Source organism: Trematomus bernacchii, unplaced genomic scaffold (assembly GCF_902827165.1).
Source record: "Trematomus bernacchii unplaced genomic scaffold, fTreBer1.1, whole genome shotgun sequence".
Taxonomy (NCBI): domain Eukaryota; kingdom Metazoa; phylum Chordata; class Actinopteri; order Perciformes; family Nototheniidae; genus Trematomus; species Trematomus bernacchii.
This window is the reverse complement of record NW_022987648.1, coordinates 6610930-6629550: the sequence shown is the minus strand read 5'-3', so window position 1 is coordinate 6629550 and position 18621 is coordinate 6610930. Positions and strand designations below refer to the sequence as shown.

At 39.9% G+C, this 18621-nt stretch overlaps 1 protein-coding gene across 4 annotated transcripts in view; it reads right to left on the bottom strand.

Annotated features, from left to right (window-relative positions):
• tns1b (tensin 1b) overlaps positions 1-18621 on the bottom strand; it is a 217699-nt gene that overhangs the window by 129332 nt on the left and 69746 nt on the right. For all 4 annotated transcript variants that reach the window (XM_034134700.1, XM_034134702.1, XM_034134705.1 and 1 more), the window contains exon 3: positions 5632-5669. In XM_034134700.1, coding sequence (XP_033990591.1) covers positions 5632-5669 — 38 coding nt within the window. The remainder of the gene's footprint in view (positions 1-5631; positions 5670-18621) is intronic.

Below are 18621 nucleotides of genomic sequence, written 5' to 3'. Positions count from 1 at the left end.
CTGGGCTAATGCTAATGCTAATAATGCTAATGCCAGCAAATACAATGGCGGCTTCACAAAACTTTTCAGAGTTTTACGGGGCGTGGTTTGCAATTCGCCCAGCCAATAGAAATTGGTACTTTTTTCTCCCCAGGAAAGTACCACCTCTCTAGCAGGGACTAAAAATGGGGGTAAAAGTTCCCGGCACTAAGTACTCTTTTTGGTGTGAACGCAAAATAAGGGGTACTAACGGAACTAAACAGGAAAAGTACGGGGAAAAGTACTCCGGTGTGAACGCGCCTCTTTATTTCTTATCTCAACATTATTGTTTATAACACAGCTTTTACTGATACAAATGTAGACATAAAGCATGTTATATTCTCTAACAGGGTATGTTTATTACATTTGACATATTGTGGTTTGTTTTAATTTCTAATATAAATGCTAACTCTAAACAGTTAGGTAAAACTCAGGCTCTCCATATTAGTTCAGCACAAAGGAAATGCCATTTGAAAAGTTTATAATTACAACTTTTTGTAATGCAGATTCCTTGTCATTGTGGATAATTCCACAAGTTATACTTTAAATCAATTTAAAAAGGACATTATAACATTGGATTGCATGTCAATGAAGGGAGGTAGCAAAAAGAGCCCGGGTTCAAAAGGATAAGGGTAAGTGTTGCTGCCATAAACAACAGAGACCACAAACCACAACTGAAGGGAAATTATTTTTTACAGTATGTTTATACAGAATGTCACACTGAAACGGGAAATTTGTTTTAACTGCACAGAACAGGAAGAGCATGTTGTAGATTTGGGAAAGATTAGAACGTGGGGTTCACCTCATTGTACAATTGAAATGCAAAGAGAAACTAGAAAAGGTCACTCAGTAGAGAGGAGATCTCCTCCATATGTCTCTCTCTTCCATTCCTAATAAAAAGAGTTGAATGTCGCTCAATTGTCCCTCCAGGCCCCCCTTACAGTCACGATCACACCAAAGATATCAAAAACTTGGATTTATTCATCTTCTATCGTACTTCAATCATTACATGATCATAACATGTCAGGTATGGAATTCATTTGCAGACGCTCATATTTTTATAGATGTCAGTTTTGAGCCATGACAAAGGCTAACATGTAGCCTGAAACCAAATATGTTACACCAACAACCAAACACATAATCTCCTCAGAGGCTTATACCTTGTCAATATTATTTTATAGCTTCCACTGCTTTTTTAAAGAAAAATACAGTTAGAAAAGTTAACTTTTACCAGACCTACTGTCGTCTTAATGCAAGCTAGATGGAAGGCAGGAGCTTCTTTTACTGTATGGTCACTTTAGAGTGGTGCAGGGAACGTAAGGAATGACATCATTTGTTAGGCCGTCCCAAAAGTTAGCAAAGCAAGGGCTCCCTCGACAAAATGCTATTGGATTTCGGAATATTGCAGGAAATTAGATCTTTGGCAAAAACACATATATGATGCTAGCACATTGTTTTCAGCAGGATGATATCCACATATTAACACTGTTTTATAGTGGATGCCTGAATACAATAGCCAGAGGTAAAAAAAACGAATGCAATGCTATAAACAAAGCTACATGACTACGAAATACATCACGGTTACATGGCCTTGCATCACCACCGCTAAGTTAAAGGCGGCTAATGTTAGCGTGATAATATTTAGTCAGGGCTGCCCCTGGCCAACTTGTGGCCCCACACAAATGTATTTGATGAGGCCCCCTGTCTCGTGAGCGTCCACAGGTGGGGGGGGTGCGAGTGGAGCACGCGCGTGAACTGCGAGTGCTTAATTGCGCCGCATTTGCGCATCAACTGAGGATCCCTTCGCAAGATGAGACCCCATGCAGTGTGCGTGGTGAGGGGCGGCCCTGTATTTAGTAGTCTTAGCTTTTGCTATTTGTTAGCAACCTCCATTTTTATCCGACATCTGCCAGTAGGGTTTTTCATGACATCATTTCTGTTGTAGAACAAAATGTTCAAATGTCTAAAGCTAATACAGACAATATTTCGGAAATCTAACCAAAAAAAGTGAATGCTAAAATGCTAACTCTAGGGTTTGGACTCATTCCTGCACCACTCTATCACACTGTATGCTCGAGAAAATAGCGCGAGTGTGACCAAGGCTTCACCACTGAAGCTCTCACAGCAGCACAGTGGGAAACACATCCTACTACTGTGAGGTCAAGTTCGGGCAAAGGAGGAAGACGTATGAAAGAAATGACAGGTCAGGTATTCAGCACAAATGTACAAGCATTTGGAAGAGTGCTGAAATATTTCCTGTCTAATACACTCTCTGGATCTCTCCTGTCAGCACTCAGGAGTGAAATGTTACTGACAAGATTGAAAGAATTGTTCACATCCAGTTGAGAGCAAACACACAAAAGGGTGGGACACACACACATGTTCACACACTTACATAAGCCGGACCATTTGTTTGCAGTTGCCAGGTTAAATATGGGCCACATATTAGTCTTATCTGGAGACAGAGATTGATAACGGTAGTGTGTACTTGGGATAAAGCTCAGAGTTATGATCAGGAGTTCAGATTCCTAACATGTACGGTCATATATGAGCTTTATCGTCTTTTTTATAAAAAATAAATAATTCATAAAACGGTCTCACAGGCCAGACAGAGCCGATAGAGATCAGGCTTGAACCTGTCATGGTGCCTCCCTTGTTTTTCATCTCGGGCTTGTTAGCAAATTGCTTCCTGCCAACGCTATGACATTTTTTTGGTTGAAATGTTTAGAAAAGGAAATGCTGCTGTGATTTTTGGAGATGGAACGTTCCACTTTTTGTATATATAGACATTGGCAGTTAGTTCTGGGCTCCTTTACCGTCTCATCCCACAATTTCGACTCACCACTTCCTGAAATGCAAATGTTATCAACAAGTATGCTGTGTGCATTTTTTTTGCAACATAACAAAATTAAGTGGGTGAAAAAAGAAATTTGGCACCTTATGTTGAAGAAAAATGTACCCTCAATAAGACCCATTTAAACAGAGAATTGCAAAAATAAGTCACCAACTTTCACACACAGATTTCCCAAATAGTGAAACATTTTCTGGCAACTATACTTCCCTACCTTCTAAAACATTTTGTAAGAACAATTGGAAGCTTTTGAAGTTTTGAATACGCCTTGATTGGCTGTCTTGATATCTTATGACGTGATCATTCTCGAAAAATGGGGAAAATAACTTTCTTGTTATAGTAGCTGTTTAAATGTAACTGGGTTGTTGAATTGCTGCTAGACCAGCGTTTCTCAAAGAGATGTGATAGGTGGGTCGCGAATGGACGCGATGAACGGGGGAGCCGCCGGAGCCTCGCAACGGCGGGTGTTTGCGGCGGCGGATGCGATACCGGCGCAGCGGCGCTGTGAAAGTCCACGGCCCACCTATGCCAGAGCCAGCAGCCCACCGAAGGCAGCAGCCCACCAACGGCAGCGGCCCACCGACTCTCCCGATGGCCAATCCGAGCCTGCTCACGCAAACACAACTGAAACCAAAATCATTTACAGACATATGTAAACATCTCTCATACACACATGTGAAACGCTCTCACACACACACACAGACACACACACACACAGACACACACACACACACACACACACACACACACACACACACACACACACACACACACACACACACACACACACACACACACACACACACACACACACACACACACACACACACACACACACACACACACACAACAGCAGTCGGGAAGAAAAGCAATGTGGAGCGGCACCTCACCACTTCATAAGGAGTTTAACCGTGACACTTTTCGAAATCCCGTTTGTGTCCCCCCACTTTACAAATAGGCCTATGTTTATTTTATTTTTTTAACGCAAGCCGTCATCGCCACGGAGGAGCACACAGCATCTGTGAGCGAGCGAGACAGAGAGAGAGAGAGAGAAACCGAGGGAGCGCACACCTTTATCTATTTAATATAGCCTAGTTGTAAAAAATAAAGTAAGAAATCATTCCAATGTGTACTATAGGACAGTAAAAAAAACAGTTTGAAAGGGGAGTGATTAGTAAAATAAGCATAAATAAAAAGAAAGAATGCTAACTATGTAACATAAGATAAGAATAAACAAGTTTAAATGATTTGTTATTGGTTGTGATCATATTCTAAAGATGTTTGGATTGTTGAAAAGTATACAGCTCCCTTTCATCTGAGTGTTGAGAGCTGTATCCATCAATTCATGTTGTGCTCAAGGTGCTCCAGATTGATGCATTTCACTTCAACATTTAAAAAAAAATCTTCCCGGGGGTGCATGCTCCCGGACCCCCCTAGAGGAGGTGAGGTCCACCCCCAAATAAAGCAGGTTAAAATAATTAAATTGCATACATTTTCTTTAAATGTATATAGACTCTTGGACATTACAATGCTCTGGAGTTATTGGAAATTGCACGAGTCAGAAGCAATCTTATGCAGCCATAACTGGAATCTAATTCTGCACAAATATAAATAAAAGGTGAGAAGTGTTCTTATGTTGATTTGAAATATGAACGTTTTGAATTAAGCTTCAGACTATTTGGTACAGCCCTCGCATTAGTAGGCAGCGATTGCTTCTGAAAAGAAACATCACTTTTGAGTTGTGCAAATGTTTTGCATTCAAATAACGTGTCATTCACCCTCTGTGTTTTTGGGGTGGAGGCAAGTCTTATTTTCTCCACACCTAGTGGTTAGGGAAAATAGCTTGCCTTTTTTCCTTCTGGTAAACCTATCCATTAAATCCTGTAACTGTACTGGCATTTCTGATGGTAAAAGTTACGTTAATAATGCATTTTTAAGACAAAATGAAAAAGTGTCATGGGGTTGGCTAATCGTTTATATCACTACTCTAAAATAATTCTACTAGTCTCCCCTAAATGGTTGGTTAAAGCCCCCCCCCCCCCGTATCCTGAGCGTGGCTTGTCTGCCCTGCACCCCTGGCATTTCCTGTGAGTAAAAGAGGGATTGGGCAAAGCTGGCAAGCAGCACCCATTTCAGTAATGGATACCAGATGAAGGGTGCGTATATTCAAAGGTGTGCACATGAACTGTATATGTGCGTGTGAGTTCACGTGCTCATGCGTGCAAATCCTCCCGTAAACCCCTCCTGGCAGTCGTACTCTTACAGAAAACACACAACCTTCCCTCTTTAACAGCCCTGCAGGAACTTCATCTGTTTTCCCTCCCACTTTCTTCTACGTGCTCTTTGTCTTTCCAAAACAAGATGAATCAAACCTCGGCTCCTCCATCCAGAGGTCTTTTATTTTTAGACACAGGGCGATGTGCGAGTTTGTCCAATATAAACACATTCGGGTACAAGGAGCACTTGTTTAGACATTCTCAAGATTTTTTGCAGAACATAAACTCCCTAGACTCCACCTACCGCAACATCTGCATGTACATCGCTCACATACAGAGGATTAGCTGGCTCCACCTAAACATAATATTTCCTCCTGATAAGCTCAGATGGATTTCAAAGGACGAGTTCCGTTGGTCTAAGAGTCTTGTGTTCTTTTTCAATGTGCAAGGCGTATCCGATGCTTAAGAAGAAAACTGCGATAACTTTGAAACATGACTTTTTATAGTTTTTGTATCTTTTTTTATACAAAATGTTTTCACTCTTACCTTGACTTCACATTTCTTGTGGCAGGCTATGCGGCACACTAGAGAAAACAGAAGAGAACAAAATGAAAATTAACTTCACAGCTCGTAAAAGTTTCCCAAACATTGTGGACGAATCCAAACACTGTGGTCCACAATGATTCATGACAGTTGAGCTGTCAAGGAGGTGTCAAAAGCAAGAGCTCCATGGAAATTCCAGAGTGTTTGTCCTGTGATGGAACTCAAATATCATCTGCTGTTAGTTGGCTAATACTTCCCAATATAAATGTTGTGATTGTTACACTCTGGCATGTATTGCGTTATGCTGAAATACTCAGATACAATTAACCTTCCTGTTGTCTTCGAGTCAAATTTGACCTGTTTTAAAATGTTTTTATGTTGGAAAAAGCGGTTATTTAATCTCATTGCTATAAAAATAACATGCATGCATTGTTTCACAGTACGTTCTTAGCAATAAAAATGTATGATCACTGTGACAAGACATTGTCCCTGTTTGCGTATGGCACATGGCGAAAGGCACACTCAGTCAACACATTCAAACACACATCCATTGAGTCCTCGCACTACAATTACTTTACAGTTCATTTATTCCCAACATTTGTAAAATAATCACTCAAATCAATATTTTGTTAAAAACTGTTTTTATTTTAAGCATACTTAAAACAAAAATGATTTCCACTGTGCCAAAGTAACCTGCTGTCCCAAACAGAAGAACAGAATAGTGCTGCCTTAAATAGAGCCTCAATCAGTCCGAACAGGTGTGCTCAATTGGACCATGTTGTACCATGGGTGACAATAATTCCTTATAAGTACAAATGTCATTGTTTAGGGCTTTAATTGTCAGAAAAGTAGCAACATATGATGACTCCTTTGATTTATTGTGTTTAATTATTTTAATATAAATTGTAATAAATGTGTGGTTATTTACAATTACATTAAATCATTTGATAAATAGTTGGTTGGCCTATGGGGAGGGGCTTAACACATAAAAGCCTCTGGCCACCAATGTGTTGGGGGGGCTGATGAGGGCTGAAGAGCAGACATTTTCTGCAGGCTGTGTTTATATGTTTTATTTTTTATTTGGAATGGTCGTCCATGTTATTTCGTTTTTTTAAAAACGTTTTTTCTATAAAAGCACTTAAAAAAAATGTTTTGCGACTCAAGCCATCTTTTAATTTTTTCTTAGTAATTTCCCCCACTCTATTTGTAACATTTGGTGTCAGAAGTGGGATTTCCACAGATCCCCGGAGCTCTTTTCCCCAAAAAAAGTGATGTTCCGTAAAACCAACACAATGAGCATTTTTTTAAAGTGACTTTGAACAGCGCTAAACAGCAGAGCTGAATAATTATTGTTTGCGGGTTTACCACTTCACCTGACCCCCTACCACACACAAGTGGGATCTATTATTAGAACATTTCTTAGAAAAATCCTCAGTGTATTCACAGAAGGCCATAATATGTGGGAGTCGGAGTTAAAAGGAATAAACATCTTATTCGCACAATCAACCAAGATAAAAGGCTTGTTCTGCTGTTGAAGTTCAACACATTATTTGCAGCTTCCCTTCTGCCCCCGAGCCCCCTCTCCGGACTCCCACTGCGTCTACAAATAAGGGTCAATGGGGGAGAGCACCTGGACCAGCAGCTCGTAAATTGTTCGAGCCCCTCGAAGGACAGAGAACGAAAACACAACTCAGTGTGCCGAGGCGTAAGCTTTCCAAATAAAGGAGAGGACTGTGTGCTTTTACTGGAACACCATACTCCTTATGTAATGAGTTATTCTTCCTGTCTGCAGACACATTTTTCAAAGCAAGTGTAATATCTATTGTGATTATTTGTGAAGTCATTGATATGAATTTGGGAGCCTGCCAGTCCTCACATTGTGTGGGAGTGGAGACTGTGTGTATGTTATACTGTTATGGCGAATGTCCCTGAACCCCATGCTTCCTGTTATCTTTGTTGCCTCAGCTATACAGGGAACTTTTCCCGTATTAACTTTATGTCCCTTAATCACGCAAAATATTTCTCAAACACACTACTTTGTTCTTAAAACCACATGATCTTTGTTTATTATGAAAAATCTGTCTTTTCAAGGCTCAATTATTTAAAAAGTCAATGGAAAGACGCAAATACACAAACTCATTCCACCACACAGTGAGTCCGTTTGATGCCAGCTAGCTTGCGGCTACAGTAACGTCTGAACGGTCTGTTTATTTGCTGTTTGGAATTTGTGCTATCCTCTCATTGGGTTGAAATCTGAATAAATATTTTAACAGAGTTCTTACCAAGAGATATTGGAACATTATATTAAGTATTAATTCAACTGGCTACTTAGCGCAACAAGGAGTGGAAAACCTACAGTACAGGTGCAGCAGCTAGCAACAGTGCTAACATGACAAATCCATAAACTAACTAGAAATACTGCCCAGGGTTTTATAATGTTGCCAACTTGTCAAGTTGTTCTGCTGTATGTCTATGAGTTTGTTTGAGATAAACAAGAAACAGAGTAGCCCTAAAAGTAGAAATTGCTTCAAATATGGATGTTGGTACAAAAAGAAAATACACATTTTAAAACATGGATGCTTAACACACATCAATACAATCATCAATTTCAAGGTGGGGACCCAACATGAGTGTTACCAGTTCAGTATCCAATAAATGTGAAATATGATTACAACCTCCCCTTCTGTTCCTGAGTTATGCCGTTGAATAATGGCCAGAAAAGTATTTTTGCAGAATAATTTGGAGATTTTTAATATTGAAAAGACGTCTTCATTTATCCTATAAGGTGTTTGTCTGCAATTTTTTCATAATTAGGATATGAATTCTTCCAAAAACATGTTTTGGGAGGTGACTTTTGACCGCCAAAATGTAATCAGACCAAGTGGACATTTCTGAGATATCGTGTTCAAGTAGAACGGATAAGAGGTCACGGTGTCCTTGTCCTTTCACCTTTTGACCATCAAACTCTAATCAGTTTATCCTTGACGCCAAGTGGATATCGGTGCCACATTTTAAGGAAATCTCTCAAGGTGATCCTGAGACATTGCACTCAAGAAGACACACAAGAAAAGGATTAGAAGAACAACCAAAACACTTAATCCGTATTCATGGTTGTCACAAGTGAAACCAAATAATTCATTATGTTAGCTATATTAGCGTCAAGAGTTGAGGCTCCCAGACATGAAATAGAACGCTCTGAGAAGTTTATAAGGGTAGCTCAATCATTATTGACACTTATTTATAGAGTTTGTCATCAACTTAAAGAAGTGTTTTTATAGGTGTGTCTTTCTATGCAAGGTTATAGGTTTGTAGAAATCTTTAACAACCCTTAACCTGGTTCAGGGTCAGAGGTTAAGTGTTCAAAGCAACATGGGGTCAACCAACAGCTCCGGGGTCTTCATTCTTATCCAGCAGACATTTATTTATCTTTTCTGTTTTTCCACAGGAGTATGCTTTCATTCAAGGACACTTGTATTTAGCTAACCCACAGCCATGCTTCATTTGATTGAGATGTCGCAAGTAGAGCTTTTTATTTTAAATGATGCTCACTGTTAGATGTGCAAAAGGGGAAAAAGGGACAAACTTCTATTTCAATAAACTGTTGGACAAGTAGTGTAAACATACAGCATGTGGGAAAAGTGAGAAGCTCCTTTTTTAGAGCCAAATGTGTAATTACATAACGGTGCAGTTAGTTTCTATTTAAGCACATGCAGGACTATATTTGCACTTGGGGGGTAACATTTGAAAGTCAGTTTGACTTCTTAATTAGAGGCCTTCACATGTGGGTGGCACCATGAAGTCCTACCGGGATACACGTTTCCAAGTCTTCCAAAAGTACTCTGGTTCCCATGGTCAAACAGAATGGAGTTATTCTATACAACTTTACCCACATGCTGTACTGTGTCACCGGGCACCGCCTGAGTCCAAGCTTTGAGAAACATAATGAAACACATTACATTATTCTCTGTTCGAACAACATACTCTGAGTGAGGTTAGAATTTCATATTTCCGATCAACTGTTGATTATACCAAGGCCCCACAGCAGTTCCTGAACCCACAAAGGAGCATTTTTTTAATCAAATCTTTCCATATGTTATTCATTGTGTTTTTGGATTTAATAAATAGCTGAGTCATCATTAAGATATTAAATATTACGAAATAGATCAAAATGGCCATCAAAATGTTCAATAGAGTATGGTTGCGTGTTCACATGCAATGTAATGTAATGTTTAGTCAGGCATATATACACATCCAAAACCAACAAATATTAAAATAAAAGTATATTAAACTTAGATTCCAGCTGACTGTTAAGGTAAGGTAACTGGAAGCAAGTATTATTTGGCATTTCTGCATGATAAATAATTAAATGATTACTTGCTAATATCTTTGGCACTACTTTTGCCTTAGACGAAAATGTAAAAAGGGCTGCCTGGACTACTAAAAAATAACATTGCCATCCAACGAAATCCAGAGTCGGTCAGACAAACACAGGACTTTTTTTCAACCAGCAGATATATGTTCGTTTCCAGTGTGAAACAAGTGAAGGTTTATTTATTTTTCAATTAGGTTCCTAACCTTACTACGACACTTATTTTAAGCCAAACCATGAGCTCTTACGAAACATGTTTGTCTTTAAGTGTTTTGAGAAAAACAAACTGACTTTGATAGAACCCAAAGTTATAGCCATGACTGTAGAACATAGCTCAAATACTGTATGGATGTTGCTGCAAAGAAGAAACTACAAATTCTAAAAAGTGGTTGCTTCAAACACATCTTCAACCCTGGCAGCTCCAAAGATCTATATAATCTTTGAGAAATGGTCTTGAATAATGGCTGGCAGACTGATGTCACAGTGAAGTTGACATTTGACCTTTGGAATAAAAAAAGAAATAATGTAATGCTTGTAGATATTTGTGTGAAGTTTTTTCATAATGAGCATTTCAATTCTTCAAAAAGGTCACAGAAAATGTGACTGCCAAAATCTCACTAAAATCACTAGTGGAACAAATGAAGTCACAGTAACCTTCCATTTTGACCCATGACGATCAGTTGAAGACGCTACAATAGGCTATTGGAAATTGTGATGATGGCTTCTGTGAAATGTTACAGACTAGGTAGTTCTGTTTCCTAAAAATAACCAAGTTGTTTTGTTTTGTCTCAATCTACAATGATAACCTTGTGTTTAAAAACTGTGACTGAAATCTTCAAGAAAATACTCTTTCCTTGAGAACATAATCGAGAGTGGTTGCATGTGAACGTCAGTTTTGTTAGGGTTGAAACAGAGTTACAAGGTCTTTAAAAAAAAAAGAACGTTTCCTGAACATGTATACATTATTTTACACTTAATATGTGGGATCTGTGTACTTTCACACAAGAGTAAAAGTGCAGAGTATTTATGAATTTCACTATATGACATGAGCCACATGGAATGCTCAAATAGATGTGACATTTAAACATGCATGGCAGTTTGCTTGATAAGCATTAAAGCCATGTGTCTGTCCATCAGGACAGTGTCCCGCTCAGCTCCCAGCAGCACGCGAGTCCCCAGTAAACAACACTCCGGGGCCACATGGGAAGAAGCAGGACTTCCATATTGGGTGTGAAAGCGCTGAGCTCAGAGAACTGGGGTTAGGCTTTACCTTGTTAGGAAGTTGGAGCTTTGAAGAATAAACAGAGCAGAAATGTTCCTGCTGGAGGGAAGGAAGAAAGGGGAGGGGAGGGGGGGGGCAGAGCAGTGATACAGAGGGATAGAAGAGGAGGAGAGAGAAGGGAGATGCAAGGAAAAAAAGAAAGGATGAATAATAGAGAGGGAGTGTATCCATCATTAAGCGAATGAGAGGACACTGGGTCAGAATGAGGAGATGATGAGGAGTGTACACTAGTTATCTGACTCTGGGTCTGTGGTATGCTGTACAACATTAATGGGAAGGGAGGAGGGGGTGAATGATAGAGGTGGGGGTGTGTGTGATTTCCTTCCCATGGTCCCTTGGAATGAGCGTATACTCCCACCGGGCTGGGCTGGACCCCTTGTAACTCTGAACACAATCAGAGGGCAGGGCCGCAGAATTTCCTCTTCCCCCCCCACCCACCCCCCCACCTCACTCTCTCCAGCAAACCCTTTCCCTCTCAGGCACAATCACAAACACGGGAGCACCAACACGTGTCCCCCTAACACCCACAGTACGTCACCCTCTGTACACACATACAGTACATAACGTTACTAACTGAGTGGATCTTACCTAATTGTCCCTCCCAGCCACCGTATAAAAAGTTGTGCCTAACTTCAGTGGATCATTCAAAATGACAACATACGTTCACATAGATGAGAGCAGCACTACGTCACAGCCTGCTGATTTGACAGCCCTGCCCACCTTCTGATGAAAACAATGAATTGGCGCCAAGCTAACTAAATTGTTCCATCATGCCTAAAAGCTGCTGTGTCGTTTGTCGCATGTCAAAGAAGAAAAAGATACAATTGTATTTAGTTTTACTTAGTAAAAAAGAATGTAAATAAAATATCTGTGGCTTCACACCTCCAGAGAGGCAAAAAGTGTAATCAATGAGACCCGGTCAGTCAATACTGTACGTCTGTACATCATGACAGCTAAACCATGATGCTAATAGGTCAATCGTCCTAGTTGTAAAGTAAAGAGTTAGTTGTAATGTTAAAAGTAAAAGTAGTAAATATGTATACTGCATTAGCATACAAAACACTGACAAGCCAAGGAAATCCCAGATTAAGTGTTCGCCTGCTTCCTGCCACTCGTCCACTGGCAGACTGACCGGACATCCATCTTCTATTGATTTAAATTAAACCATAAATCGACTCGGATCATCAATCTCCAATGACATTATGGAAGTTGCCTGTCTGACCATTTCTGTTAGGCTCATTGTAAATACAAAATTCAATGTTTTATTCATTCTTGATTGGCAAAAACTTCAGTCAAATGACAGTGAATGTTTTCAAATGTCAAAAACTTGATATTTGATGATTATAATACAATCATGTAAATTGTAATGACTAATTACTAATGAACATACTTTGGAAAGAGACATACGAGTTATCACCTGGCTGTAAGTTACATGTATAGAGTTGTGCAGTGAAGCTGATTTGTGTAGGCCAACCCTGAAGTAAGCATCACAAGGGCTCCCTCGACAAAAAGCAATGGGATTTTTTCCATTGGATTTCCACTTAAGTATAACAGAAAATAAAATCTGTGGCAAATAAAACATTTAGGATACTTACACATTTTGTTCAGCAGGATATCTCCACATATTAACACCACTTAATGATTTTTGAAGCGTAAATGTGATTGCCAGAAGTAAAAAGTTAACGCTAGGCTGTAAACAAACTACATCACGGTGACATGGCTGCACATCACCACCGCTAAGCTAAAGGCGGCTAATGTTCAACGTGGTGACGTTTAGTAGCCTCATTTAGTGACTTGTTAGCAGACGCTGTAGGGGTATTTACTGGCATATTTTATTTCGTAGAACAAAACGTGAAAATTTCTTAAGCTCGTGTTAACCACAGGTCTTTTTTCAGAAATCTAAATAAAACCGTTGAATGTGAGATGAGGGATGTGATACTGTACAGTATACTGTATATCCTCTGAGATTGACAGCCTTATTAGAGGGGCTCAGTTGTTCCACTGTACAAGTGACTGTAAACAGCTGACGGCCCTCTGTGACTAAACGTGTCTTCTGAACAGCTGAAGATAAGTCTCATGTGCCTACACTTCCCTCTAACACTCTCCCTGTGTGCTTTCTGCAGTATTAATGTTGGAAAGCATTGACACTCAGTCATCACTCTCCATCATGGACTTCCACAGGGCAGTCATCATTCAGCCGACACGTTTTCTCCACTGAGAGCCCGGACAGTTTTGGATTTCTGTGGGTAAAGCCCCACCTTCATCCAGCTGCTGAAGCTTTCCTAAGAGGGGGGGGGGGGGGGGATTCCCGAACACATTGCAGCAGGAGAGCACAATAAATTCCCATGGAGCTCATTCTGTCATCTCTGTTTGCTTCGCCCTGACAAAACAGACCTCCTGTTTGTTTACCTTCTTGTCTATTTGTTTGATTCACTGTGGGTATTAGTTTGACTTTGTTTGGTTGAAACAGCTGTTTCCATTGATGTAATCTGCAGCGTCCAAAAACACAGCAAATTCAAATTAAAACAAGAAGGGTGAGAAATGTGGAAAATACAAAGTGAACAAGTCAAGTTTGAAGTTTGTGCTCAAAATGTTTTACATTTACACTGTAAGCTGAAGAGATGCACAGATGGATACAAGTATTGCATTAGAAACAAAGCACTGTGCTGCCTCCTAGTGGATGTAACAGGAGCTACAGGGGAGATGACCCCTACATCCTTCCTCTGTGCGAAAGGGAACTCTGAAGTCTCACCCTGACAGCTGGATGAGGCTCCCTTCTATGGGCTCAGAACAGTCTCATAATACACACATGCACACATAAGGATTCACACTTGTATTTCATGATCTGCAAAAGGAGTCACACTTGTATTTCCGGATCCACACTTGTGTTTTTCAATGCACACACAAATGTGTTCCGTTTCATATACATGTAAATAAAATCCAAATACAGAAAAAAGTTTTACATATGTATTTTTGATCCTCACATATTTGTTTTCCTTTTAAATACCCTGAACCTGCAAACACAACCCGCTTTCTGTGCATGGATCGCTGTGCATTCGTGTGTGGGTTTTTTGAGACTCCCCTGACGGTCACCCGATTCGTACTTGTAATTTTTTCTATCTATAGCCAATCAGATGTCTCCTCAATTCTAAGCCAATCACATGAGCGCGCCCCGACGAGGGTAGATTTCTTGCGTTCATGACGTAGCGCTTCATGTACGCATTTTGCGCTGTCCGGAGCTGACAGGTCCATGGAAGCCTGCCTGCAGGCGCTAATCTCAGGACACCTCCACTCTCAGTACATTGCCACTTTCCGAGCAGGAAATGCACGCAAATACAAGCCTTTATATTATTAAGGTACAGTGCCACTTTCCGAACCATTAATGAATGCCTGTGTACATAAAAACGGCAGGCAAAACTGTTTTAAATGTGTGTTTCCTGTATGGCGAATACAGCTGCTTTATTTATGTCTGCATGAAGTTGTTGTGAGTGTGGAGGGAGCAGCTACAGGTTAGCTTAGCCTAATCGATCAGTGCACTACGAAGCCAGTGCTAGACAGTGAACTGTCAACGGGGGGAGCCCCGCCGGTCATTATCGGCCGATATTCACTCTTAATAGTTTGATCGGTGCTCTCTATAAAGGCCGATCAGGAGAGCTGGATCTGATCGATATGGACATAAACGCGAGTGAAGTTTTAGCGAGCTGCATGAGAAACTGACGGGCTGTCAGGAGAGAGGGAGGGAGAGAGGAAAAGAGATGATCCTTACTCCCGTGTTATTAGCCATATCCGGTCATAGTCCGGTAATTACCTGCTAACGGAAACTCTGCTACACAATTATTCTTCTTCTTATTATTATTATTATTGAAACATGACCGGTAAGTTTCAAATTTGTCCGGTAAATTAAATTCTGTCCGCGGAAACCCTGCTCCGGACTACGCAAAATGCGTATATGAAGTGACATGAATGCAATAAAGCTACCCTCGTGGGGGCGCGCTCATGTGATTGGCTTAGAATTGAGGAGACATCTGATTGGCTATAGATAGAAAAAATTACAAGTACGAATCGGGTGACCGTCAGGGGAGTCTCAAAAAACCCACACACGAATGCACAGCGATCCATGCACAGAAAGCGGTTTGTGTTTGCAGGTTCAGGGGATTTAAACGGAAAACAAATATGTGAGGATCAAAAATACATATGTAAAACTCTTTTCTGTATTTGGATTTTATTTACATGTATATGAAACGGAACACATTTGTGTGTGCATTGAAAAACACAAGTGTGGATCCGGAAATACAAGTGTGAATCATTTTGCGGATCATGAAATACAAGTGTGAATCCTTTTGCAGATCATGAAATACAAGTGTGAATCCTTCTGTGTGCATGTGTGTATTATGAGACTGTTCTGAGCCCATACTCTTCTTTGAGGGGTGTGAATACAGCGGCAAGATTCAGTGATGTATTTATATACTATCCTATGTATATGTGTCTCTGCTCCTTCATTTGTGATATATGTATTTTTCTATTGTAGATACTGTATGTTTAAATTTGCTGTTTCTTTTTCATTATATGTTTTATTATGCTAATGCTTTATTCCACCTATTACATATTTGAATGCCTGAACCACTGCTGCTAATATCTATCCAACTATCTAAACTCCCCTCTCTCCAGCAGAATCAGGAACTGACCCTTACCGTGGTTTAGTATCAGCATCTCTCGAACAGAAAACAATAAATAATAATTGTAATAAAACTACAAAAATCGTAGGTGGTGTTTCTTTCTTTCTTTTAAAACCTCTTCTTGTTTTAACATGCAACACACTTGCATGGTTTCTTGTAACAGTCCCGATAAACATACAAAACCACAATGAAACCTTCAGGTTGTGTAAAATGACGATACATTTCTATCATATTTTGCGCAGTTTGATAGTAAATGTTTGCAATGCTTCCACGGTCAGAAAGGGCAGCATCAGGACCGATGCAGACTCACAGTCGGAGGGTTTAATCACTCCCACTCCCCTCTAGTTGGATTAGAAAGGCCCTACACATGGTGGACCCTCGACACAATTGCTAATACCAAGTTTAGTTTAGGAGGCGTCTGTTTGGAATTGGGCCTGTAAGATACAGCTCTGTGCATCCTGTCCTCATCTTTCTTTCCTAATGCTCGAGAGGCATTACAGAGAGGTTTGCCCATATCAACGGCATTTACAAATAATACATTAATAAACTATGGATTACCTTGTCTCATGAGAGAGAGAATATTTGAAGTTTTTAGCCTTGAATCAATACATTTTTGTACAGCAGGCAAAACGTCTATATTGTTATATTAATAATAGTAGGACTTAAGGGAATATATTATTTAAAACAGAATACTGAATTAGAAAAGTGAAAAGTTTCAATGAATCTTTGCTACTTAGATGATTGCTGTACGAATAAACAGTAAGAAATACTGACAGATAAAATCATAGCTGACAGACTTTCCAAGAAGAATTAACACCTAAATGTGTGTAAATGTTGACATCAAATTACATTAAAAAAATTGCCGGAAGTCAAACAGTAACTCATCCAACAGGTGGCGCCCTAACTGCATTAACTGCTCTGGAGCTGCCAATGTTAGGAACTGGTTCCAGTCAGTGTCCTGAGGCAGGGCTGATGGAAAATCATTGTTCAGTTCAGTAGATTAGGATAACTATATTAGACTGGGCGACCGCCACTTACCATCATCCACAGAAACAAATGATCATCCTCATCCATCTACAGTTATTAGACTAATGACTTCTGCTAAAGCAAGGAGTGGACTAAAGGAAACAGTAGGGCTGCATCATTTATTGATATGTTATGAAAATCACAACATATCAATAAGTGCAATATTCAAATGATGTATGTGTTGCTGCAGAGATATCCCAGTCTACAAATGGTATTCTTTAGAAATAAAAAAAACGAATTTATTTAGTTCAGATCATCTTCACACAATGATGATTTTAATATAGGCTTCAATGTTAATGACAATTATGATGCAAATGATCAATAACCCTAATATTTGATTCCTATTGCAAAGGCTAAATCAAATTAGTCAAAATCATTAGTTACAAATAAAAGTTAGTCAAAAATATGTCCCCATCTGTTGGACATATTAAATGAAATGTGTTCTTCCCACCTGTTTTACACAATGTTTTCATAACTTCAGAGCAGTAATGCATGACACTAGAACAATGCTGCATGCGTGATTGTGTTTTAACCCTCACTGAGATCTGCTGCATACCAGCTGAATGAGCTCAGCAGTCAAGAACAGAGCTGTGATAACCTTCACTGTCCCTCACTAGGGTTGCAAAGGGGCGGAAAGTTTCCGGAAAGTTTCCATGGAAAGTTAAGCTGGGGAATTTTGGAAATATTCGATGCAAAATTAAACAAAAAAACATGACATTTCAACAGATTTTTTTTTTTTAAATCTTTTTTTTTAAGTAGAACAGAACAAGTTTTAATTATTTTATTGAACAATTATTTGTTTCATTGAAGAACAAAAACAGGAATGTTGAGTTAAATGTTACTCATCCCCCCCAACCCCACTCATTAAAAAATGAACAAAAATGCACCCCCCATCCAAAAATCCCCACAAAGTCCCATTCAAAATGTTAAATGAAAAGAGCCCTTCTCCCTCCAAAAAGTCCCATTAAACATGCACATCTTCCTTCAAGCAATCCTCTGCATTTTTTACCCTTTCAGTCAACGGGCTCTTCCTCTTCAGTGTCACTGTCCAGCCTTGTTGAGGATGGCTGTGTCAGGCTCAAAGAGCCTTAAGGCCCGGACACACCAGTCCGATTTTGGGAGTCAGAGGCCGTCAGAGGCCGTCAGAGGCCGTCAGAGGCAGTCGGGCATTCGCGGCGCCCTACTCAGGTTTGTGTGTCCCGCACCGTCGTCTCTTTACGGCACCTTTTCACACCTCCGGACGCCACTTCTTGCAAAATGTACATGACTTTCCTGACGCCTCCCGCGGCCGATTCAACATGTTGAATCGGCCGCGGGAGGCGTCAGGAAAGTCATGTACATTTTGCAAGAAGTGGCCATTATTCAGATAGTGTTTCTGTCTGCCCCTCTATTCTTTCTCCCATTATCCTCCACAATCCGCCTAGAAGTTTTTAACGTTGTAGCTGTTCAAGATGGTCATTTTAAAATGTGTTAAAAATATACTGTTAGTAGTTAAACCAACTGTGTGCGGCTGCTACTGGCAGTTATGTAGGCACATTTTGTATTTTTTATTATCGCTGTGTGATTAAAAGAATAAACACAAATAGCAGAATAGGCAATACAAAACTTTATTTCGTACCTTGATACTACAGCCATTGATA